The sequence below is a fragment of the Ostrinia furnacalis genome, unplaced genomic scaffold, assembly GCF_004193835.3.
Source record: "Ostrinia furnacalis isolate ACB-3 unplaced genomic scaffold, ASM419383v2 OfSCF5400, whole genome shotgun sequence".
NCBI lineage: Eukaryota > Metazoa > Arthropoda > Insecta > Lepidoptera > Crambidae > Ostrinia > Ostrinia furnacalis.
In genome coordinates this window covers 59,482-85,499 of record NW_021135639.1, presented here as the reverse complement: position 1 = coordinate 85,499, position 26,018 = coordinate 59,482, and the positions used below count along the sequence as shown (strand labels likewise).

The 26,018-nt window shown below is 43.8% G+C and overlaps 1 protein-coding gene across 1 annotated transcript in view; it reads left to right on the top strand.

The window, feature by feature from the left end:
- The first annotated feature begins 553 nt into the window (after positions 1–553).
- Positions 554–26,018, top strand: part of hiw (MYC binding protein highwire) — a 32,739-nt gene continuing 7,274 nt past the window's right edge. The window contains exons 1-28 of the mRNA XM_028316005.1: positions 554–740; positions 1,190–1,302; positions 1,594–1,846; positions 1,960–2,106; positions 2,648–2,854; positions 5,058–5,384; positions 5,500–5,676; positions 5,791–6,066; positions 6,258–6,392; positions 7,219–7,368; positions 7,693–7,845; positions 7,932–8,043; positions 9,141–9,312; positions 9,667–9,827; positions 9,905–9,955; positions 10,619–10,804; positions 11,148–11,323; positions 12,632–12,857; positions 13,471–13,966; positions 14,053–14,219; positions 15,007–15,191; positions 18,017–18,769; positions 19,666–19,812; positions 20,773–20,871; positions 21,266–21,499; positions 22,801–23,010; positions 23,563–23,697; positions 24,289–24,467. Coding sequence (XP_028171806.1) covers positions 1,220–1,302; positions 1,594–1,846; positions 1,960–2,106; positions 2,648–2,854; positions 5,058–5,384; positions 5,500–5,676; positions 5,791–6,066; positions 6,258–6,392; positions 7,219–7,368; positions 7,693–7,845; positions 7,932–8,043; positions 9,141–9,312; positions 9,667–9,827; positions 9,905–9,955; positions 10,619–10,804; positions 11,148–11,323; positions 12,632–12,857; positions 13,471–13,966; positions 14,053–14,219; positions 15,007–15,191; positions 18,017–18,769; positions 19,666–19,812; positions 20,773–20,871; positions 21,266–21,499; positions 22,801–23,010; positions 23,563–23,697; positions 24,289–24,467 — 5,597 coding nt within the window. The 5' untranslated portion in view covers positions 554–740; positions 1,190–1,219. The remainder of the gene's footprint in view (positions 741–1,189; positions 1,303–1,593; positions 1,847–1,959; positions 2,107–2,647; positions 2,855–5,057; positions 5,385–5,499; positions 5,677–5,790; positions 6,067–6,257; positions 6,393–7,218; positions 7,369–7,692; positions 7,846–7,931; positions 8,044–9,140; positions 9,313–9,666; positions 9,828–9,904; positions 9,956–10,618; positions 10,805–11,147; positions 11,324–12,631; positions 12,858–13,470; positions 13,967–14,052; positions 14,220–15,006; positions 15,192–18,016; positions 18,770–19,665; positions 19,813–20,772; positions 20,872–21,265; positions 21,500–22,800; positions 23,011–23,562; positions 23,698–24,288; positions 24,468–26,018) is intronic.

Genomic DNA, 26,018 nt, shown 5'->3' with positions numbered 1-26,018 from the left:
TCGAGCAGACTCACGCTCTTGAGCGAGCCACTTTGTCTTTTAGTGGGACCCCAATCCCTTCCTTTAGTTGATTATAAATAGGAATTATCTGGAGGGTCTGCCCTCACCTGGTACAACAGGACAGGACCCCCAACTCACCACTAAGCAAGCTGCACCTATGCCAGTAAGTAGGTACTCACTCAGTCAGCTTTGTTAATTAAAGAAATACCGAAAGCAGCCACTCTAGAATGGGCCCGGGCAAACGCTGTACGCCTGTTGTACCAGCCCCCACCTGAAGAGAGTTTTTAAAAGTCCCCTACTTCCCCTCATTGTGCTCAAACCTAAAACAAAAGAAATATAATTTAATATTATGTAGTCGATTTAGAAGCGATGTGTTTTGTTTCCAAATTATAGCATGGAACTAGAAGTCGTAGGTGGTGCACTTCTGCAAATACTTTAGCAAACATAACGCGCAGATAACACTCATGACACGTCATAGGCATTCTCCATTAAAAAAAGATATCATTTTTTTACTCTGCGTAATCGATTTGTATTCATATCGATAAACTTCAAATATCGGTTTCCGACATAAATACCGACTGAAATCTCTACCTTCCGAATATTTATTGATTTTCTGACGTTCGGACTTTACCTACCGCAAACTTCGGTGAAAAGCTCTAGATTTTCAAATTGTAGAGTTTTCTGTGGAGTTTACTGAAAAGCGAAGAGAAAACAGCAAAATGTTGCTGCTATTGTTTCAGGTAATTTACTTGATTTGTTTTTTTTCCATCTTTGATAATACAGCTGTAATCAAAATACGTACGTGTAAAATAAGTGATAAAAGCTATACGAAATATTTCTGAAATAATTTTTATTTTTTTTATGATTTAACAATTAGCTAAAACTTATCTGGCTTTGCGATAGTATATTTGTGTCTTAAGTAAGGTAAATAGGCAATGGGTGCGCATTTGATATACATACCTATTAAGAAAAGTGCATAGAGCATTGACCTTTATTGATTGCAGGGCCCAGATCCCAGGGCTCACTGTGACCTAGCTTTATGTTTTGATATAGTCTAATCAATGATGCTGTGTGATGTGCTAGAGCGACATTTGCTGGGTGTTTACAGTTGCGATTTTTGTTTGTTTGTGTAATTTGTTTCTTTTAGTAAAATTTATTTTGAATTTGGTGTTCAATGGTGCGATTTCAGAACTAGAAGGCGACAATTTGATTGGTGTTGATGATGCAGCCACCGGAGTTAAAATGTATGGACCCAGAAAATTATCGAAAATACTTTCGGGCACTTTGTTGGAGTTACACCAGGTAAATAAAGTGCCTTTAGTTACAAAAACAGAATTTATTTGCTTGTTTTTTTTTAATTTTCTATGAAGTGATTTGTTGATCCAGCTAATGTAGGTTTTATTTATGTTGAAATTACGTATTAGATTTTCTGAGGTAGAGCATTATGATTTCTCTCTCAAAAATTGTCTACAGATCTAGCACATTGCTTTCAGTCTTACATAGTGTACAAGAATGCTTAAATTTTTTTCTTTCATGGTCAATAGTTACTGAAAGTGAACAAATTATTGACACATTGCTCTTGATTGGTTTCAGGAAATGGGAGCGGAAGTCTCAAAAGAAGCTCACGAAAAAGGAGAAGCTTCGGCGCTTCAAAGCATTAAACTCTTCACCAGTATGCTTTGCTCCATCTATACTCAGCAACCCTTCACAATTTGCTGTGTATGCGAGCGTCCGTAGATCTATCCTCATGAGATGGATGCACCTTCCGGGAGTCATGTCAGAACAATCGGATGACAGTGATGACGACGAGGCTTCAGCACTTATGCCCTTGACCAAGTTGCCTAAGGTAACAAGTTTCTTATACTCTACATTTTTTATTTTGACTTTTCATCAATCTCTCTTCTCTATTAATTTAACTATGAGTTAGATTGTCATCTACATCGAAAAATATGATTGCAGGTGACTGGTATTGGTTTGCGCACGGTATTCGCGCTGATCTCGCAGGCGCGGTTCACCGACGCAGAGTTCAGTGAGAATGCTCTCAAGGCTCTGCTCGATGTGCTGCAAGGGCACACGCCGGAGGAACTGGCGCAGGAGCCCACCGAGGTGAGTGTTGCATATGTTCTTTTGTTTGTTTTCTGCTTTGTTTCTAAAAGAGTTGCTGTACCCATAGATTCATTGCAGGTATTGTTTGTGGCCACAATAGATTGGAGTGAATTATATTACTTTGTAGTGCTTTCTGTATGGACTCACATTATTTTTGCATTGCGTTCTGGGCCATCATTTAACTTAATTCTACTATAACTACTTAGCATAGATGATGGAGGGTCTGATACCTGACATGGTAATCCAATGTGTGATCTGGAGATCAGTCTTGAGACTGATTTTTTAAAGACTAATGTTAAGGCTGAGTTGTACCACCTAACTTTGACCGTAACTATAACGGTTACCGGTGTTTTTTGTATGGAGTTTGTTAGATTTTTGACATTTGTTAAAGTTAAAGTAAGATGGTGCAACCCAGCCTAACATTGATAAAAAGATAACAAACTTCATTTGTTTAAGCATCGATGTGACTAAACTTGTCAAAGAAAGCTCAGATACTTCACCTGTATTACTGACCTCTCTAACATTTTATCAATTGTTCCAGATAATAACCAACCTGCACGCCATGCTGATCGAGGTAGCGAGCGGCAGCGGGCCGGGCGGGCGCTCGGAAGCCCCCACAGTGCTGACCTCTATGAGCAGTTCGTGTCTCATCGCGCTGTCGGTCGCCCGAGGGGAAGCCGAGCTCATCCTCAACGCGGTCGCCACGCTGATAATGTCGCCGCCCGCGCTGTCTGAACAGACCTTGCAGGTTGGTATACATACAGGCTATGTTATGAATGCGAAAGGAACTCTATCTCTTTGTTACGCTTAATAGTAAGCACTGTAGGTACCTACATTATGTAATGTAATAGTAATAAGACCTCAAGAATGTACTTATTCTATGCAAATAGGTAAACTGATTTAAACGAAATCAACTAGTGAGAAATCACCCTGTCAATATGTTGGGGCTCCATCCAAAATTCAAGTTTGTGTAAGGAACAGTCAATAACTTGGCAATATGAAATCTCTTTGTTGGTATAAATAAATAAAATATTTTTGTGATGGTTTTATAATGCGTCGGCTGGTGATATTCTGGTCTACTTGACACATTGTTGGGCACAGGCGATCGAGACTAAGGGGGAAGCATTGGCGGTTAGTTTGGACATGGCGAAGGCCTTCAATCGGGTTTGGCACAAAGCGCTTCTTTCGAAGCTCCCTTCCTATGGGCTTCCCGAGAAATTATGCGGATGGGTCGCTAGCTTTTAGCAGACAAAAGCATTAAGGTCGTCGTCGACAGCAAATGCTCAGACTCTATGTCTGTAAATGCTGGTGTCCCCCAAGGCTGTGTGCTATCGCCTACGCTCTTCCTTCTGCATATCAATGAAGTTGCAAATTAACGGCATTCATTGCTATGCGGACGACAGCACGGTTGATGCCGCTTATACCGGCCGCGCAAATATCTTTCGGGAAAACGTCATTGAGAGCCGTAACAAACTTGCGTCCGAAATTGAAATCTCCTTGAAGGAGATCTCAGACTGGGGTCGACGCAATTTGGTCCAATTTAACCCTACAAAGACACAAGTTTGCGCGTTCACCGCCAAAAAGATGCCGTTTGTCGTATCCCGCTATTTCGAGAACACTCCACTAACTGCCTCAGCCAATATCGGAATCCTTGGTGTCGACATATCGAGCGAAGTCAAGTACCGTGGTCACTTAGAGGCTAAATTAGCCTCAAAGAAGCTTGGTGTGCTCAATAGATAGAGAAGGTATTTCACTCCAGCCCATCGTCTGCAACTTTACAAGGAGCAAGTTCGGCCTCATATGGAATACTGTTCTCATCTTTGGGCAGGTACCAGCCCAAAGGTACGAGTCCCAGTACCAGCTTCTCCCTGTGGACCGCATTGAACGGAGAGCAGCTCGAATCGTTGACTGCCAGGATATTTCGGATCGGCTTGACCCCTTGGCGCTGCGTAGAGATGTATCCTCACTGTGCATCTTCTATCGCATGTATCACGGGGAGTGCTCCGAAGAATTGTCCGGACTTATTCCTGCCGCCACTTTTCGCCACCGATCTACCCGACAGCACTTCCATCCCCATCACTTAGATGGTTAGCAGTCCACCGTGCAATGCCCCGTACAACCAAACTGTGGAATGGACTGTCGTCTGCAGTGTTTCCGGACGGATACGACCTGCAAGCTTTCAAAAGAAGAGCGTATCTTCACCTTAAAGGCCGACAACGCACGTGTAACGCCCCTGGGTCTGCGGGAGTCTATGGGGGACGGTAATCACTTACCATCAGGTGATCCGTCTGCTCGTTTGCCTCCTGTCACATAAAAAAATGGTGTACATCATCATCATCTCAGCCATAGGACGTCCACTGCTGAACATAGGCCTCCCTCAACCCAATGCTTTCCATGTTACCCGGGTTGGTAGCGGCGCTTTCCTGCTACCTTTATGATGTCGTCGGTCCGCCTTGTGGGTGGACGTCCCACGCTGCGTTTTCCGGTACTAATGGTGTACATTAGAGATCTACTCTTTATGATGAGGTGATGAATTCCAACTATCACACTTATTTTCCAAGTAGAGGTTGTATTATGGCCAGCAAATAAATGAAATATGTACACTCGGGAGATGATGCTGGCAAAATCTAGTATACTTTAACGTTAAATACCATGACTTTAATTAAAAATACTTGCACTTAGTTTCAAGAGGCTCTGTATCGCGTCGAATTCTACACAAAACCTACCATGTTGAAACCAACCATTCTACCTACTTTCCTTTTAACCATGATTTTGAAATAAAGGAGTATCTAATCTTTAAACAAAGAGATGATTACAGTTAGTTAGATGTTTTTTTAATACTTTTAAAATGTTACACAAATGTAGTAACATTTGCGGTAATCATAAATCACACGCACTTTATTTGAATAACTAGTGAATACAGCATCCTGCAATTGTTATTTTTGCCGCAGATCCCCGCGAACCTGACCATCCTGCAGCGCAGCGTGCAGTCCGTAATCCTCGGCTCTCCGTCCCGCAACCAGTGGCTGAACTACGGCGTCCCGCACCAGTCTCTAGTCACCAGCTTCCCCGTCGACCTGCCGTCCCAGCTCACCGCCGGACCCGGCGAACTCGTCGTCCGCTCGCTAGCGTCTGACGGCTGCTACCTCTACGTATACACGTCCAAAGGCCTCTTGAAAATCGGATCAGGATACGGCAGCTCGATTAAACAACACGTTTATTTGCACAAACCTGACTTCTTTGCTAGTGATCGACATGGCTGGCTAGGGTATTGTAAAGTGAGTACCTACATTGAATATTTTTAACGAAGTCATTAACTATTAAATGAATCTTTGAACGCTTATACCTACCCACTTGATATTCCTTATTTATTGAATGTAATTCTTTTTGCAGAATAAGTTGTATGTTAGGATTGGAAGAAAGAAGACTGAAGTATATGAAATTGATAGAGAGACCTTAGAAGTGAAGAATATGATAAGGCTAGAACCCGGACATCCGGTGCCCATCGAACCAAAATCGGCAGTCTTTACGGATGGCAACCAACTCGGACTGATTATGCTGACCAATTTTGTGAGTGGATACATTTAAAGGCTTAAAATCAGAATATTTGCTTAATCTCTAATAGCGAAGCTCTATTTATGTGGTATTCTTTGAGTGACTGTACTATTTGTTTGTATCCAACAGGACAACCTAACCATAAAAATGTATGAAGTGGACACCAAAGAACGTGTGGAAGGCACAAATACCACGACACTGACGTCACACAAGCATTTCAACGTGCACCTATTGAGGCGACGAACGCTCGCGCTGGGGCGAGCGCCCTTTGAAGACAACTTGTCTCGGCGGGCCTCTGAGCTAGACGCTCCTGTGGCTATGCAGCTGGAAGACAATGAAGATGACCCATTGTCCAGTATTTGTGCTGGACAGGACTTCGGCCTTTTGACCACCGCTTCGGGGAAGGTGAGAAAGAAATGGATTACAAATTAGCAAATGATAATTTATTGGCAAAGCTTTAGGATTTCGCTTATGTACCTGGAACATTTCCTTCTTCTGTAAAATTCATTCTTGAGCGTTACAATACTGCATTATTGACTGTCTCATAATACCTTATCCTATGACAATTTACATCATAGAAATATTTTGTCCAATAGGTATACTACACAGGCAAAGGAGCCAGCCTTGGATATAAAGCTGCACCCCCTAATTCAGGCCGCTGGACTCTCATGAAGGAAGCCATGTTTATGAAGAATGAAGCTCCTAACGTGAAAAAGAGCAAAGTCATGCAGGTAAGTGTTTTTTAATTGGTCATCTAAAAGTTGTGATATGCTGCCAGAATTGTCTGTAAGTAAAGACGGACCAGACGCGAAAAAATAGAGACACCTTATTTGAAGATCCAAAAGGTACAAATATTATTTGAAGCAGAATGAAATATATTTTAAAATACATTAATAATGGTTGGAAGCCGTAGAATTTTTGTGCAAGAAAGAAAAGGAAACGTTCATAATAAGTTTTTATTGAATACTGTATTCAATACACGCAGGTGATTTCAATGGCGACTGAATTACTTACAGGGAATAATACTTTTTTGTTTGAGATAAGAATCGTATAAATAGCATTTATAACCAGGTTTGAAACACTGGTTTTGTAGACGGGAGAGGGATTTAGTATGCTCAAATCGAGCTCAATAACACGCTCAGTCAGACGGGTTGATCTTCGCAAGATAGGTTGGCATTTAAACAGTAGAACAGTGGCGTAGCTTGGGTTACACGGACCCTGCATTAATATTTATTGAGAGGCTTTATTTTTTCTTTCATCTACCTAATCATTAATGGCTAAGCAGATACATAATTTAAGGTCCCATTATTTGTATTGTATTGCTGTTGGTTTTCCGAATAAAATAAAATAAAAAATAAAAATTAAAGATTTGACGCCGATATTCTATTCACCCGTTAAAAGATTATCAGGGACCCTTTTCATCTATCTTGAAAATGAGTCTGCCTACTCTGCCTAATGGCTTAACCTGGCCCTGGAGGATCTTAGATACGGTTGAAGCTACGCCCTTGAAGAGGAAGAAGGATGTGTTATTAAAGTCAACTGTGTGTTATTCTAAAGGTGACAGTGGGTCACGAGGGCATGCATGCCATCATGGTAATGGACAACGGCACGGCGATGTTCACGGGCGTGGCCCGCCGGGGCGAAGACGGCGACACCAACAAGCACCGCCGGACGCCGAAACCGACGCGACCTAAGAAGATATTCAAGGTCAGTACATAGAACACTAGCAGACCCGGCGAACGTCGTACCGTCTATATTTATTAGAAAAATATTAGGACTCTAATGGTGAAATAATTTTTAAATCGGTCCAGTGGTTTTGGAACATATACAATACAAACAATGAAATCTTTCCTGTTTGTATAGTGCAGATCCGGCATATAACTTTCTAGAGTTTAAAATGTTGAGAGGTTTGTCTTCTTCCACTAGAATAAATGTTTTATTGATTCCATTAAAACATTGACTCTCATAGTTAGGTGTCGATGCGTCATTATAACAATTTGTTTGCTTCAAATTTTTCGTTTACTGCTTTAGGCTGAAGGTCACCACGTGATATACGCGGCCTGCAACTACGGCTCGACAGCTTTAGTGACGAGGCAAGGCCTCCTTCTCATGTACGGCAAAGACACGCAGCATTGCGACTCCAACGGAATCGTGCAAGGATTACGCCACGAGAGAGTTATTCAGGTAAAACTTTGTCATGCGAGATAGAAATTAAAATATGTTTACATATTGAATATTATTTATTACGTGAATACAACTTTTTCTCTCAGGTGGCGCTGGGCAAAGCACATGCTGTTGTGCTGACTAACTTCGGTCAAGTCTACACGTTTGGCATCAACAACAAAGGCCAATGTGGGAGGGAGTTTGGCTACACCAAAGAAAGTCAGTATAAAGTAGAGATGTAGTCATTCGTTGGTCGATTCCTCAAAATTCAACAGTCTGCCAGCCAAGGAGATCACCATAATCAATACAAATACTAATTAGAGCTGTTAAAACAATGGCTCTCCATACAGTTTGTATGTGTAGAAATATCTATATTACGCGTCATTTGTAGGTTCTACAAAGTTCTTCGTTCGTTTTAGCCGAAAGACGTCCACTGCTATACAAAGGCCTCCCCTAAGAATTTCCACAAAGACCTCCCGCGACCTTCACTAGATCGTCGGTCCACCTAGTGAGAGGCCTGCCCACGCTACGTCTTCCGGCTCGTGGTCGCCACTCAAGAACTTTCCTGCCCCAGCGGCCATCAGCTCTACGAGCTATGTGCTCCACCCACTGCCACTTGATTTTAGCGATTCTGCGAGCGATTATATGTCAGTCACTCTGGTTCTCCTACGGATCTCCTCATATCTGATTCGATCACGCAGGGAATCTCCGAGCATAGCACGCATCATCGCCCTTTGGGTGACCTTGAGCTTTCTTATGAGGCCCATAGTTCTTACTGCTATTTATATTCAAGTGACCGAATGAGTGCTGATATCAAATTGATTTGGAGATAATATGGATGTCGTTAGAGGCTATTAAGAGAGAAATAAGCAAACATCAAGCTTTTCACCCGCGTCTGGCCAGCAACGTGGATAGTGTAGAGCAATTTCATTTGCCTTGGGGCCGTCCATAAATTACGTCATCGATTTTTTCAGATTTTAGACCCCCCCCCCCTACAATCATCCTATCGTCATTTCTTAATGACCCCCCCCCCCTTCTCCCAAAATTGACGTCATTACCAGTTTGACAAAATTAAAACACTTCCCCCTAATTTAGAATGACGTAATATATGGACGGCCCCTCTGGTAAATTAGAGAGGGTCCTTCTGCAGTGGAAATAACGGAGTGACATGATGATGAAGATCAAAATAATAACCAAAAGAAAATAGCAAAGAATAAACGAAATCAAGCCACTTTCCCGTAAATATTCATTTCAGCTCTAGGTGTCCTATCCCCTATTTACCGAATGTTCGCGTTCTCACGGTCCGTGCTTTGCAGAGATGTACCCGCGAGAGCGGCACAGCGAGAGCGCGCGCGAGGACGTGCAGCTGTGCACGAGCACCCACGCGTGGGCGATGGACTACTGCCGCGTGTGCGCCGTGTGCCGCGAGTGCACCGGCTTCGGCAGCGCCTGCCACTGCGCCGAGCTGCCCAACCGCGTGCCGGGCGAGTGAGTGACACTGTAGGACTAGCACAGGACTGTAGGGCTAGCACAGATCGCGAGCTGTGCAGGGGCTCGCGTGGGCGATGGACTTCTGCCGCGCTGATTGAAAGGAGACGCAGACCAAAATTGATAAATGGCTATTCAATGTACAAAATGGATTCGTTCATAGTTCATGCTGCGGATAAGCCAACTCTTCAGGTTCCACTCTCCAAGAGGTTACTTAACGATCTCTTTCTTGAACACTGACCTAGAACATTTTAAGGTTGTCACAACAACCTGTACTATAACATTGGCACGTGTGAGTTTAGGGTTATATTGTGGTGCTGCTACCTCCTTGTCCAAGTCGAGTTCTGTCGCCAGGAGATGTGGGTGCGGCGAAGGCGACAGCGGCTGCGGCATCTGCGGCGCGTGCCGACGGTGCGCCGAGACGTTCGCGACGGCCGGCCGCTCCGATCGCCCAAACGACGGCGACGACGACGGCGACGGCGCCGACGCCTCCGGCAAATCCGACACCAGGAGCGGTAGGTGAAACGTTAAAGGAAAAAATTTAACACGGATTTTTTATTCGAGTGTACTGAATGTTATTTTTGTTTTGTAGTGGTTCCGGCTGAGTGGACCACTGTCGCTCTTCCCGTGGAAGACACAAAAGGCGAGTAAAACAAATGATTCTAAGGAACATTAGGTCTCTCCCGTCAGTATGGGAAATGCCAACCAAATCCTATGTTTGCCTCTGGAAAATTAGAGACGTGCTTCTGCAATGAAGATAGAGGTCCATTTTTCAAAGCATTCCTCCAGCTATTAGTTTCAGCCTTGATCAGTTTCTTTTTAATAGGACAAGCTTGCAAGCAACCAAGACAATCTTTTAATAGAATAACCTTATAGTGAATGTGTCTTATTGCAAAAGAAGACGAATTGTTACTAACCAGAAATTGCGCATTTCATATAAAACAAACCGTGTGTATATCTCGACCAGATAATCTTCAGTTATCTATGATTCTTCTGTAAGAACTAAGGCTGAGTTGCACCACCTTACTTTGACCGTAACTTTGACGGTAACCGGTGCTTTTTGTATGGAGTTTGACAGATTTTTGACGTTTGTCAAGTCAAAGTTACAAAAAATAGTGGGGACCAGCGAAAAGGTGTAAAAGGCCTATCCACTGATACTCCGTAAAACCTTTTACTCTATAACTAGTTGACTAGTGTCAGAGACGGTTAGCAAAACCACGCGCCGTCTCCGACCAGCTCTTCGGCAAGATGGTGCAACCAAGCCTAAGATGAACGAAAGGAAATGACGTTTGCTTCTTATAAATAGAGAAAGAAGGCGTCCGCTTCACCCAGTACGAGGGCTCGCCGCTCCACGCGGCTGGGTCCGAGGCCGACAGAGACGCGAGCATGAAAGTGAGCTCGCTGCCGCCGGCCAGGGTGGCCATCCCGGGCGGCCACCGGGTGGTGGCGGTGGCTTGCGGGCTGCACCACACCGTACTTCTGACGGAACACGGTAAGTGAACGGATTACAGAATGCTTTGGAGTATTTCTTGCAGAAAATAATCATCAGTTATCTTTAGAGCTCACAGTAAAGAGCACTAAGACTGAAAAAATTTACAGCTTTCAAGCTAAGAATATACTATAGCATGATACCTTTTAGAATGTGTGGCGACTAGGCGCCGAAGACTTAGTGTAGTTAGGCTATGTGGACTGAAGACTTTGGCCAGTCAGATGCGGTGGAGCTGGAACAGTTCAAGACCGATTATTATGAAGATCCTTAGCTCTATGTTCAGCAGTAGACTTCTTTCGGTTGAAAAGGAACATTTTTGTATAACACCAGCTTTGTTCCCCACCAGGCGAAGTCCTGACCTTCGGCTCGAACCAGTACGGGCAGCTGGGTGCAGGTGACGTGGCGGCGCACCACCGGTTGGTGCGCGTGCGCGTGCCTCGTGCCGGCTCTGTGGCCGCCGGTTCCTACCACACGGCTGTGCTCACGCGAGACGGGGAGCTCTACACCTTCGGCAGCTACCAGGTACTGGATGCAATAAACGTGGGGTAGGCTGACCTTCGGCTCGAACCAGTACGGGCAGCTGGGTGCAGGTGACGTGGTGCGCGTGCCTCGTGCCGGCTCTGTGGCCGCCGGTTCCTACCACACGGCTGTGCTCACGCGAGACGGGGAGCTCTACACCTTCGGCAGCTACCAGGTACTGTATGCAATAAACGTGGGGTAGGCTGACCTTCGGCTCGAACCAGTACGGGCAGCTGGAACCAGAAGACGTGGCGTGGGCAGGCCTCCCACTAGGTGGACAGACGATCTGGTGAAGGTCGCGGGAGGTGTCTGGATGCGAGCGGCGCAGGACCGGTGTTTATGGAAATCCTTAGGGGAGGCCTTTGTCCAGTAGTCCAAAGGCCTTTGTCCAGTAGTCCGCTTTCGGCTGAAGCGAACGATTGAAGGCTGACCTTCGGCTCAAACCAGTACAGGCAGCTGGATGCGAGTGCCGCCGCCAGGTCTTAACACACTGCTGTGCTCACGCGAGACGGCGAGCTCTACACCTTCGGCAGCTACCAGGTACTGGACATACTTGTGACAGCTGCTGACCTAACCCAACCGCTTAGCTAGACATATACCGTGGATAGAGTAACCTGTCCACGGTATATGTCAAGTGACTCGAACCGTCGCGGGCCAGCTGCCGATGCGTGGTGGGCGTGACGCTGCCTTACTCTACACCTTCGGCAGTTACTACGTACTGGGTACATAATATGCGTGTGGTGAACTTCGACTCGAACCAGTACGGGCAGCTGAGTGCAGGTGACTTGGCGGCGAGTGCCCTTGCACTCTTTCTTCGGCAGCAAATGGTATTATAAAAACTAATAAAAAGTTTCGTCTGATCTTATTTTTCGCAAACCTTGTAAATGGCTATGATTTCAATGTTCCATCTTACGTTGAAACAAGACTATTCCCACCTCTCGTTCTCACCACTGCAACTCCTGTGTCGCCAGGATCTACAGCTTGACCGCCATAAAAACCCAACCAATGTTCTAAAGCCTGGTCCGTGAGCACGTAGAATTTTGTCCAATGACCCCAAGCTATCCATCCTTATCGCTCACGCGTAATTATATTGCTGTCGCGACTGTGCGACGGGCGCCCGCAGTGAGTGTGCGAGCGCGTCAGCAACATAATAACGCGCGAGCGATAAGGATGGGTAGCTTGGGGTCATTGGACAAAATTCTACGTGCTCACGGACCAGGCTTTATCTTTCGTTGAAAGGCAATGGAACAGTATAATCATACTCCCGCGCCTGCCTATACTCTGCTGATGTTGAAATATTTCTGTAAACAGAAAGGCTCGCTCGGCCGCCCGCGGCTGGAGGAGCCCGCCCGCAACGACCGCAGCCCCATCTGGTACGCGACGCCGGGCCGGGTGCCGCGCCTGGGCCCGCGCCACGCGTGCAAGGCCGTCTGGGTGTGCTGCTCCGGTGACCAGACCTTCGTGCAGGTCTCGCAGGCGCTCATCAAGACCGACACGCTGTTCAGCGCCACTATCACTGCTAATAACAACGCTATTGGTGAGTCACGATGACACGCCCATACCTCAATAACAGGTTATATACGGTTATACGGTTCTACTCCTAACAACATTATCCAAAGTTTCAAATGCTTATATCCCTCTCATGCAATGCGAGTTGTCAGCATGAGTGACAGTATCAGATTTTATGGTATAACGTAAGTCTAACTTTTACGGTGGCTTTTTCCGTATATTCAATAGACTGTAATTCTACTAACGTTATGCCATTAAATCTGATTTTTATGTATACTATTAGGACAATAATTAGAAGTATTTTCCCCAACAGCCAGACAGTTTTGACAGTTCCAACTCCTTGCCAGACAGTTTTTTTAAGGGTAGCTCCCAAAGCCACCATGACCCAAACTTCATAATTCACCAACATCATATCCTATATTGGGAGCATACGCTGACAAACTTTCAGCTTTTATAAAATGACGTAGGTCTAGCGTTCACTAGCTCTAAGTCTATACGTTAGAGAGTAGCAATTCTGATGCAAGAATAGTTCAGGTCTTGCACACACTTTTCTGTATTTTCTTCTACAACCAATAAATACACAGCATATTTTACTATATTGGTTAAAGTACTTTTTGGCTGACGGTATCGGTTACTTCCAGTGATCCTCCCGAACCGTCCGGAGCACACGTTCAAGTGCATCACCATCAACAAGGCTGACGGCGCGTGCAATGCGTGGACCGGCCCCGAGCAAGTAGACTTTGTGAACACGTTGGCGTGTCTCGACCCGTTGTATGACGCTCTCTGGTGCTACCAGCCGCAGATGCGCGTCATGAAGTGCTATAACATCCTCGCATTCGACTCTCACAAGCTGCACCGATGCTGCAACAACGATGATTCCTACCCCTCCGACACGGAGCATGAATACCCCAAATTCGGACCCATGAGGCGACTGGACGAATTCAAGAACCTCCAAGTCGTAGAGACCTCTGTTCTGTACGAGAACAAACCGCCGGAAAATGTTGCGCTGTCTAACATGTCAGTGCTAAATCAGGAGTTGGCGATCCCGTCCGCGCCAGGATGCTCGGTGACGAGGATGCATGCTGCCCTGCATTTGCTGGGATGTCTGGACTCATTGACATACGCACATGATTCTAAGTACGTAAACCATATTGTTGCATTTTCGAAACCTCAGTTTTTTTGCTTAAATCAAAGATAATTTATGCTATCCTTGTTACACTCAGGCTGAACCAAGTGGATTGCAAGCGAGACAGCGCATCGTCCCCGACGGTGCCGGTGAAGGAAGATTTCCTCACGGTGAACAGATTCGAGAACCATGGAGGCGGCTGGGGCTACTCCGGCCACTCGGTCGAAGCTATACGTTTTATGTGCGACACTGATATACTGCTTGGTATGTACTTTCTTATTTAACCTAATTTAGAAACTGTATTCTAAGTCCAAAAAAAACTTGATTGACCCCAAAGAAGATGACTTTGTTGCTCAAATACAATAAGTCCATCTTACTAATATATTACTAATAATATAAATGCGAAAGTTTGTATGGATGTCAACATGTTTGTTACTCTTTCACGCAAAAACTACTGAACGGATTTTGATGAAACTTTACAGTATTATTGTTTATAACCCAGAATAACATAGACTATAATTTATGACGATCTGTGATAAACTAGATTTCACGCGGGTGAAGCCGCGGGCAAAAGCTAGTTTCAAATAAATTGGACCAGAATTGAAACCGCCAAAAAACTAAAATGGGATTGGCAAGCGAGTCAGCTAGTTGGCACTATTGAGTAAACAAAATGTGAAATTGAAATATTTTTTAGGCAGTTAAATACTGCACAGTATTTAGTACACCATTTTCTTTATTTTCTTCCATCATACACAAGAATACGCGTGCGTGAGTCAATGTTCGCTCGTATGTGAGGCCTTGTCGAATAGTATCCTGTAGGTGGGCCATCGTGCGTGTTTTGTTTTCGATGTAAACTCGCGGAGATGAACAGGCCTGGTAATACATACATCGACGAAAAAAAACGTACACGATAAAATGGAACAGTAAAACGGAGACCATGTGTGAACCGGTCGTTACATGTATTTTTATGAGGCGACACGGCAACTTTTTGTTTTCTAACTTGTTATTTAGCATGCAAACATTTGTTGTAATCGTACGTCTATTCCCCTAGGTGGCATCGCCCTCTTCGGCGGGCGCGGCGACTACACGGCCAAGGTGAAGCTGTTCGACATCGGCGCCGAGGGCGGCGACCAGGAGGGCGACGGCGAGGTGCTGGCCGAGAGCGACGAGGTCGTGTTCGAGTGCGCGCCGCGGGACCGCTACCCGATACTCTTCGAGGCGCCCGTGCCCGTCGTGGTGAGTGGGCGTGGCTGTTTACTTGACTGTCAACTGTTTATTTGTTCTAAAACCATAGCAATAAAACACTGTAGTTACATCATCTAAAGCCTGGTCCGTGAGCACGTAGAATCCCGTCCAATGACCCCAAGCTTCCCATCCTTATCGCTCGCGCGTAATTATATTGCTGTCGCGACTGTACGACGCGCGCCCGCAGTGAGTGTGCGAGCGCGACAGCAACATAATTACGTGCGAGCGACAAGGATGGGCAGCTTGGGGTCATTGGACGGGATTCTACGTGCTCACGGACCAGGCTTTACCCGATACTCTTCGAGGCGCCCGTGCCCGTCGTGGTGAGTGGGCGTGGATTTGCTTGACTGTCAACTGTTTATTAGTTCTAAAATCAAAGCTATAATAATCACTGTAGTTACATCATTTCTAAAACCAAAGTTATAAACGCTGTAGTTAAATCATCTACCCGATCCAGTTCGAGGCGCCCGTGCCCGTCGTGGTCAGTGGGCGTGGCCGTATACTTGACTGTCAACTATTTATTTGTTCTGAAACCAAAGCTATATACACTATAGTTAAATCATCTACCCGATACTCTTCGAGGCGCCCGTGCCTGTCGTGGTGAGTGGGCGTGGCTGTTTGCTTGACTGTCAACTGTTTATTAGTTCTAAAACCAAAGCTATAAAGGCATATTCAAACCTGAGCGATATTCGCTGCCGCTGTGGGTAGAGGTACATAGCGCGCGGGTTTCGCTCAGGTATTTAGTATCAAGTACCGCGGCTAGAGCGTTTTCTCTGCCGCAGACGGTAGCGAATACCGCTTAGGTCTGAAGAGTATTATTACCGCATACCCACTGGGTTTTCTCTGCCGCTGACGGTAGCGAATACCGCTTAGGTCTGAATAGGCCTTAATCACTGTAGTTACATCATTTCTAAAACCAAAGTTATAAACGCTGTAGTTAAATCATCTACCCGATACTCTTCGAGGCGCCCGTGCCCGTCGTGGTAAGTGGGCGTTTACTTAAAAAAATACGGGACTATTCCCACCTCTCGTTCCCACCACTGCGCACTGCAACTCCTGTGTAGATCTGCAGCTTGACCGCCATAAAAACCCAACCAATGAAGGTCAAGTTTGTCCCGGGAGAAAGTTAAACTGACATTGGACCCGCAACGAAATTAATAGAAGAACGAGTTTAAAATTAACCCCCTTACTAAAAAAAGTTACAATTGTTGAACACTGCTTTAAAATGACATTTCCATACTAAATGTGACTTTAAAACACTGTTCAACGAGCGTGTAAGTTTTATTAGTTACGGCTTCCCTCCATTTGAAAGCGGATGACAGGTGACAAAGGTTTAAAACCTTTAAGAAAAGATGACAATAAATATCAATTAAGGGGGCCTATCTTACCGGAGGGCCGTTTACTTGACTGTCAACTGATTATTTGTTCTAAAACCAAAGTTATAAACGCCGTAGTTAAATCATCTACCCGATCCTGTTCGAGGCGCCCGTGCCCTTCGTGGTGAGTGGGCGTGGCTGTTTACTTGACTGTCAACTGTTTATTACTTCTAAAACCATAGCAATAAAACACTGTAGTTACATCATCTAAAGCCTGGTCCGTGAGCACGTAGAATCCCGTCCAATGACCCCAAGCTTCCCATCCTAATCGCTCGCGCGTAATTATATTGCTGTCGCGACTGTGCGACGCGCGCCCGCAGTGAGTGTGCGAGCGCGACAGCAACATAATTACGTGCGAGCGACAAGGATGGGCAGCTTGGGGTCATTGGACGGGATTCTACGTGCTCACGGACCAGGCTTTACCAGATACTCTTCGAGGCGCCCGTGCCCGTCGTGGTGAGTGGGCGTGGATTTGCTTGACTGTCAACTGTTTATTATTAGTTCTAAAATCAAAGCATCTATAGCGCATACATTTTAAATTTCAACTCTCTTACTTTAAACACATAGGACTTTCATAATATAAACTTCCAACCCTCCTTTTATCTCCTTAGCCNGTAATTCTTATCCTATTTAACTACAATCGCCCACGCGCCCATCCCATTTGTCCGCCGCTGAACCGTACCATAATATTCATCTCGGTAGATGGCGGCACGTAGTAAGAATTTGCAAGGAAGTTTGTAAAAAATCACTAATTAACACTTTGACTTGCTCGTTTAAACACAGTGAATGATTCAAATAGTTACATACAGTGAATGGTTCAATTACATAAAATATCTTTATTTATTAAATTTTCAATATTATTTACGAACAGCGCTATTCATAGTACATGTAATATTTAGTTACTAATTTACTAATGATGTCGATAGATGGCGTTTGACAGCTTTGCCTTCATGAATATTTACGTACCTCAAAAATTTTTGTCAGGCGCAAGAAGATTTTAAGCAATGACGATAGATGGCGCTTTTCCACGTCTTATGAAAATCCCAAATATTTTACGGGACCCTATTGTTTTCCAAAATAAAATTTAGTCTATGTTACTCGTGAGTTATGTAGCTTTCGAATGGTGAAAGAATTTTTAAAATCGGTCCAGTAGTTTTTGAGCCTATCCATTACAACTAAACAAACAAAGTTTTCCTCTTTATAATATTAGTGTAGAAGTGTAGATAAATACTGTTGTTACCTGTCCAAATGTCAGTAAATTATAATAGACTGCGTGTTGTTCTAACATGGCCAGAGACGTCACGAGATTTCCTATATCTATATCTTAGTTATTTATTGAGATTTTTGTTTTAGAACTGAAATGTGAGAAATGAAAAAACCTTACATATTCCCTATTGCTTTAGAAACAGATAACATAAGATCATGTTTAAATTCACACAGGCGAATAGATGGTACGTCGCCTGGGCCTGCATCAACGGCCCGTCGTCCGATTGTGGCTCGTCCGGTCAGGCCATGGTCATCAACGACGAGGTGGGCTTCCACTTCAAGACCTCCAAGAAGTCCAACAACGGCACCGACGTCAACGCCGGCCAGATCCCTTGCCTGCTCTACAACCTCATGAATGCAGACCACACAGTAACAGTCAAACACGTCGAGCAGGGCGACCCCATCATAGTCCTCTCAAAGAACATCTCTCGAAAAGTCACAGTGTCCTGCTTCCGCTCGCTCATACACCTGCTGCAGTGGAGCTGGACCACGTTCAAAAACGGGATCATGGACACGAACGGCCAGGTCCCTATCAACTATCAAAAGCTTACGCTGATGAAACATCAGAAGCGATTGGTGTACGTCATTCGGGCATGCTTACGATTGATAAAGTCTTATATAAATGAGATTTACCCTCAAAATAATCGGAGGAGGAACACTCACGAGTACATGTCGTACTTCGAGGCTATCGGGGAGGCGCGGAATTTGATTCAGAAGATAATGTCTGAGAAGACGCCGACGTGCAACATGCTGCCCCGGCGCGGCAAGAACAAGACGCACCGCGTGTGCTTCGTGCAGTTCGCGCTGGAGCTGACCAACTCCATTCTGAAGGAGGCGCACGAGACGATCACCACGTGCTTCCACGCTTTCTTCCCGACGCCCACTCTCAAGTGGAACCATCTCTGCTCGTTGCTGTTCCATGTGAAGGTACTATTTTGTTTCATACTGCATATTTAATCATTTGAAAGGAATTAATGTCTATCAATATCTCAAATATACAACTTTCAAAAGGGTGCTAAAAGCACGTATGAAACGCTAATACTCTCGACACAGTCTCGAACTCTTGTAACAGTAAGTTATATTGCACGGCAGATAGTAATAGGACTACTTGCACACTTTTCGTGGAGGTCGTAAGAGCCGACTGAGCGAAATATGCAAACATTAGGTCTCTCCAACACGAGCTGGTGAAATCAGCCTGGGGAGTGTAGGCCAAATCCTCCCCTCGGGTAAATAAGAGAGGATCGTCTTATAGTGGTAACTATACTCAACATCAAATAAACCGCACCTTCCGTGACGCGAACTTTAACGATTTTTTTCTGACACAATCATGGTGCCCCAACAATATTGGTGTTATTTGAAAGCCCAATAAATATCCTTAAAGAAAAACACATTTAATTTCTTAATAAATGATTAACATATACCATAAATGTGACTTGAAAAAATACCTCACTTTGGGCCCACCTATGGGATCAATTAGACCAATTTTTATGGTTATAAAACCAAATAATGATCTCACGTGTCCTCTTTAACAGATGGATAGCGATTAATCTCAACTTAACAGTTTTATAGCCATAAAAGTTGGCTCTAGCGTAACTACCTATTTTTTGAAGAAGTGACTCTGGATCCTTCTAAAGACACATTTTTGGGGTAGAAACCTTTCCTTTAATGAAATGAAGGTTATAACTATTCTTTTAAATGGTGCTAATATTGGTGGGAAGTTGGGATGCATACGTTTGAAAATGCTTGGAGCGGGAGGTGCGATTTATTTGATGCATGATGTCGAGTGTATATGACCTGATGATGATGCATATCCTCCGCGACAGGACGGCATCGTGCCCGGCTCGCAGATCCGTGAGCTAACATCGACGTGCGCGGCGCTGTGCGCGTCCCGCAGCCTGCGCGACGTGCTGCAGTACATCGTGCCCGTCACGCAGTGCTCGCTCGGCGAGTACTGCCGCCCCGACAGCAAGGTAACAACACTATGCACGCGTGGCTTGACCCATTGGGGAGTGATACTTTTCTATCTATAAATGACAAGAGTGCGTTGACTTTAACTGCCTTAAACGCACGTATATTACATAATATCTTGTTTAAGTATTTGCTGTATCTAATTGAAAAAGAGGCTGGCAAAAGTGACTGAGTTTCTTTCGCCACTTCTTCTCAGCACCAGCCCATATGTTGTCCCAAAGTAGTGGTAGGGCAAACTAACCCCCTACTACAAATAAATATTTTGATGTTATCAATAGACAGTCGGCCGCCGTTCGTCAAATGGACAAAGTTGTTGTGGTGATGCATTCGAGTGCCTCATACGCATGAGATCGTGAAGTGCGTTATCCTTCTTTAGGCATAACGACGTGATTGGGACTTCAGCATGACACGAATTCGTTGATGGTCAGTTTTTTTAGCCACAAAATATTATACCGACTGGGACTAAATGAATTCGCGTCCATAGTTGTTAGCACATTTTTTTACTATACATGCACTAACTAAATGTGTTCCTAGGCTGGCACTTGATTTTTCTTTAAATGTAACGACGAATTCCAATGCAACCGAAACGAACCCTAAAACCATACTGGCTACACAGCACCTACATAAAAACTATTAACACTGACAGCCCCCAAAATATATCAAAGAAAATTAATGGTGTTTCGTCCTGCATACTGTATATTACACATGCATAACCCAATGATTTCTATTTTATTTACTATAAAACATATAACAAATAATTAACAGGAAATATTATTCCTTCAAGTTGGTTATTATAATAAAATTATTTATAGATTATAGTATATTAAAGATTAACGTTATCAATTGACTATTTACGTGAATAAAATAATCTTAAAGTAATCTTGATTCATAGTCTGGGGTGTAAATAGACCTAAACCTGTTTGCACTCCGCTAACAATCCTTAAAATGAATCATTTTGTAAGGTTCTAAAAGACGTGCCCTCAAAATCGGCGACGGTACCGCGCTCGACACAGAAGCCGCCGCCGATCCCTCCGCGCGCGAATAACAAGGACGCACCGAAGGTAACACACAAGGCACTCGTATCACAGTGCGCACATCTGTCACCCTCGCCTCTCAGCTACCACGCTTACGGCAGACACCATTAACCTCTCCACAGATGCTTGCTTTCGATGAAGATGACTACGCAAAGTTGAACGCAGATGACATCATAGATGTAGCGGCCAAATTTTTGCATTTTCATACATGTACCAAAATTTTATGCTGAACTTTTTTTTAAATAGCACAATAGATTAGTTTGCTACGAATTGGCATTTGAGAGCAAGCATAAGCTTATACGTATCATCTTTGGCCTCTGCGTCTATGTGTCGTCTGTCGGGATTTGTTTGCACTGGTTGTCTTCATTTAACGCGGCAGGTTTTTGTACCTTTTGTAACGTGTTCTACTTGATTTACCCAGGCCGCAGATCCTACAGATAGTAAAGCGAGCCACACCGAGTGGAACCTTCTAGACTTGATTCCAAGACTGCTGGACATCGTGACGATCCCGATCAAGAAGCAGATGATGACGCGGCAGTGCGGGCAGCCGCACGATCACGGCGAGCTCAAGCAGGGCGAACAGCTCTCGGAGTACTGCTGCAAGCTCGTCGGCAGGCTCGTCGCTGAGCTGTCCTTCAGTGCCACCAGCGTACGGGTAATTGACATTCAATCTTCGTTCGTTCGTTTCAGCCAAATGATGTCCATTGCTGGACAAAGGCCTCCCCCAAGTTTTTCCACAATGAACGGTCCTGTTCTGTCCTGAATGTGCTGCCCGCATCCACCGAAACTTACTGCGAAGCTTCGCGATATACACTCACGTCAGAAGTACCCCAAAGTCTTTGACCAAAGTGTGTTGCCAGTGATGGTATATGGATCTGAAACGTGGTCGCTTACTATGGGCCTCATAAGAAGGCTCAAGGTAACCCAAAGGACATTCAATCTTATAAAAAATAAATAAATTTAGATTCTTTCTAAACATCTCAGCACACCCGCTAACATCCAATACAAAATGGGGTGTTTGATATCAACAATCAATTCAAAGTCAAAACACGACTATCGCATGAATTTTGTAAGATCACGGTAATACTATCTATACAGTATTCCAACTCGGCCATATTTTTGAAATAAATGTCAACAGTCGCGCGGTACGTCACAGTATGACAACATGCGACAGGGCTGCCCACCTACAGTACCCAGTTTAATTACATCTGCCTACTTACAATTTCTATCTAGTTTTGTGATTGTACTTTTTTATTTAGTTAGACAAACAAAATACTTTGTGAATGGAATAGGTTAAAAATGTGTGTTGTTTTGTGATTAGTAGATTTAATTTATTTAAAACTACGTAAATAATTTTGAAACTTTAATAATCATAATGATCTGTTACGTTAATTTCGGGCGAGCGAAGTCGTGGGCAAAAGCTGGTTTAATACAATATAATTTTCATTTCAAATCAAACTGACTGAAAATGACAAATTGACTAGTTTTTGAACAATTTGACCGTAAATGACGGTCACTCAAATTCAATCAGTTTTGTCATTTTTAACACTTGGCCACCGACGTCCATTCGGCACATTCGCGACACCCCTGACTTTTGCATACCGAGCGCATACCGAGATTTGAATTTCGAAAGAAAGTTCTCGTTTCGTCTGTTTATATGAAGTTACAATACTGTATGATATTATTACCGTGGTAAGATGTTACTAAATATTTTGCCAATCCAATTAACTTTTTTTGCATTAAGGGGATTTAGAAGCGCTGGACGCAGGCCGCTACCAATAGATTAACATCAAAGCATTGGGGGAGGCCTATGTTCAGCAGTGGACGTCCTGTGGCTGAAATGATGATGATGATGATTAACTTTTTAGCAATTTCCAAGTTATTAAATCTATATTATTGCTAAATGTTGTCATTTTTCTCGACATTATTCTAAAAACTTGACTCTACTTCATATAGGGTGACCTTCAAACGAACATCGTGAAGCACGTGGTGACCCCACCTCGATTCATGCGCGTGAACCAGTCCCGCGCGTGGCACACCGGCAACGGCAGCCCCGACGCGATCTGCTTCACCGTGGACCGCAACGGGGTCATGCTGGTCGGCATCTGTGCCTACGGGGGCTTCGGCCGCTACGAGTACACGTTAGAGCTGCTGCAAGACCTGCGGGTGAGTGGATTGGAATCCCATCTTCATTTATAGGGAAATGCATTAAACTGTTCAATGAATTACCACAAACTGTTGTTGAATTGCCCATTCATAAATTTAAGGCACTTGAAAAGGAGGCTGACAATAGTGACTGAGTTTCTTGCGCTGCTTCTTCTCAGCACTGACCCATTTATTGTCCCGAAGCAGTGGTAGGGTTAATACTGGGACGTGTAAAAGTGCGTTTTCAAAGGCGTATTTGCAAAATAAATGAGTTTTGTGAGGTTTTTATGAGTTTTCTGGCTTCATGCTGGAATTGTTAGAGGTGGAGAATTTTATCACTGAACAGCCAGATGCTTTATTGTGCTTTATTGAGTTCATACTCGTAAAGTTTACTTCGACTCAAGGACACAAAATAGTCACGTTTAGAAGCACACGCGTCTTTGACTTCCCAAAATGTACAGAAGAAGCACAATAACTTCCTGACAGGTTCTTTGAAAATGTAGCAATCGAATCAACTAAATTCCTGATTTCTATGCAACTTTGAGTTAATACTAAATTTTTTTTTGTATACAGTTGCGCGCGACTGCTGATGATGCAGACCCTGGCCATTGCTGGGTGAGCGTGGAAGTGACTCAGGGCACGTTTTCCACGGCCGACTGCCAGCACGACATGGTCCAACTCAAATTCGACCGCCCTATAGCACTCAAGGTTTGTTATAACGAGATTATAATCATAGCATTTGGTGTGTGTACGCTTCATAGGCTGCGCTGTTAAGTATCAGGCAGCTGTTGAAAGAAAGAAGAAATGTTTATTCAGTATCATCGACAATACACTAAGGAGAAGAACTAAGTATTACAAATTAAATAGTAATTATTTGAGTGTAAGAATCTCACTTTACATGTGCATTTACAGTACTTACAGTGAATGAATCACATGATTTGACCAAATTTTACTTTACTATAAATGCTTTGTTTCTCCTCGATATGATATGCTACTCATTTATAAACGAGCGAGTGTGAATGATATAACTATTCAGGTTCTGTAGTTTTGGTCCTGTTGGCAGTTTTCGATGGATGGAATGAGTGATGTGTGTTGTCAAATATTTCGTGACACCTAAAGTAGTCAAAAAGTTCGCAACACGACTTATTACAAACGAAATAAGGTTGTGTTGTCAACTTTTTGCCCACTATGGGTGTCACGAAGTACTTATTGACGCTGAATGTTTGTATTCAGGAATGACTCGGCTACGCGAATATAGTTTTCAGTGTTTGACTGAGTGATGTGTGTTTTATTGTGTAGGAAGACCTCCGCTACGCGATCCGTCTATGCAACCACGGTGGGCGAACCGCCAACGGCGACTGCGGACTGCCGTCAGTGAAGGGCCCCGACGGGACCACCTTCCGCTTCGCCTCGTGCTCGCTCAGCATCAACGGCACCTCCATGGCACGAGGGCAGATACCCTGCCTCATCTACTATGGGTAACTATCACAGCTCTAGTTACTGTCGGAATAGATGCTCTTACGTGCTTTCCTTCGTTCGTTTCAGCCAAATGTCGGACAAAGGGCTCCACCTAGGATTTCCACAGCGACCGGTCCTGTTCTGCCCGCATCCAGTGCTTTAATTTGTGGAAAAATGCTTTTCCATATTTTGGAGTTTGACAGATTTTTGACGTTTGTCAAAGTTAAAGTAAGATGGTGCAACCCATATAACACAATAGCCATAGAGAAGAAGAAAAAAACAATTACTTGGTTCTCTGATGTTTTTGACATATATTAAGCAATTTCCAAAGCGTCACAAGTATGGGTTTAGGAGTTTTCATTACTCATTTCTTCACATTGATCATCTGCTGTTGAAAGCTGTAGGAAATGGACTATCACTGTCATCTATGCTGGAAGCAGAAGTAACAAGAGAGCTGTATGATGGTCCCAGGCTTTCTATGTCCATTTTATATAACACTTCGTTTATTTTATACTTAGCTTTACATTGTAAATATGGTGAATATTGTCGTAAATGTGCTGTAATATATAACCCAAAACTTGTTAGATCATCAGCAGGATTTCGTGAGGTATTTTTTCTTTCCCTAATAACTCTCAATGTTTCCACTGCTTCTTTATAAAATGAACTCTTGCCATCTGTTTCCGTTTTCTTCTTTTTTGGTAGCGGTGGCTTAGGTGGTGGTGTTAGAGGTGGCGGCGGCGTTGTAGTTCTCTGTGGGTAATACCAACAGGGTTCAAGACAGCGAACATTTAATTACAGATTGTGTCGCGCCTGCGGAATTGTAGAAAATGCATTTGGCATAAAGCCGTCAGTACCTATTTAATTTTTTTTAACTTATGTTATTGCGATGAATTACTGGATACATATACATTAGAGTTTCAGCATTTAATTTATATTAAAGTAAATGAAAAAGCTTTTCTTTTTTCGATTTGTGTCTGTTATATCTTATTACCAGACTAGTACCTCTTCAGTGACCATGAATTGTAATCGCTACTGTAACTATCACTATACACTAAGCCTTGCTGCTCTTATAAAAAGTGCTCTGGTCTTACTAGAGTCACATTTAAATCATGCTTACCTCACTATTATTGATGTTAATTATTGGTGTATTGCATGCCATTAAATGCTCCATCTCCTTGTATGCATACCATTTTGTTTTGTATACCGAGTCTGCGCGGCTACCTGTAATATACAAACTAAAAAATAATCACAAAATAGAGTGTACATAAAATACTGTACCTAAAAAGTGAATAACAATATTGTCATGTCATATTGAAATACTAGAAATAAAACAAACCCGTCATCTTTCTCTTTTCCCGGCTGAATTGATTTCGAAGAATAGTCCATTTTGTATTAACTTCTTTTATGGAGATGCCCTTCAACATCGCCACTTCTACCATGGCGTCGTGTCGTTTGTTTTTAATCTTGTGATCCGGCGATTGAGTGTTCCAGATCGCAGGTCTTTCTCTTATGAAACTAATGAAGTTTAAGATCGTTTCTTTATTCCAATCCATCCTGTACTTGCACGAAAC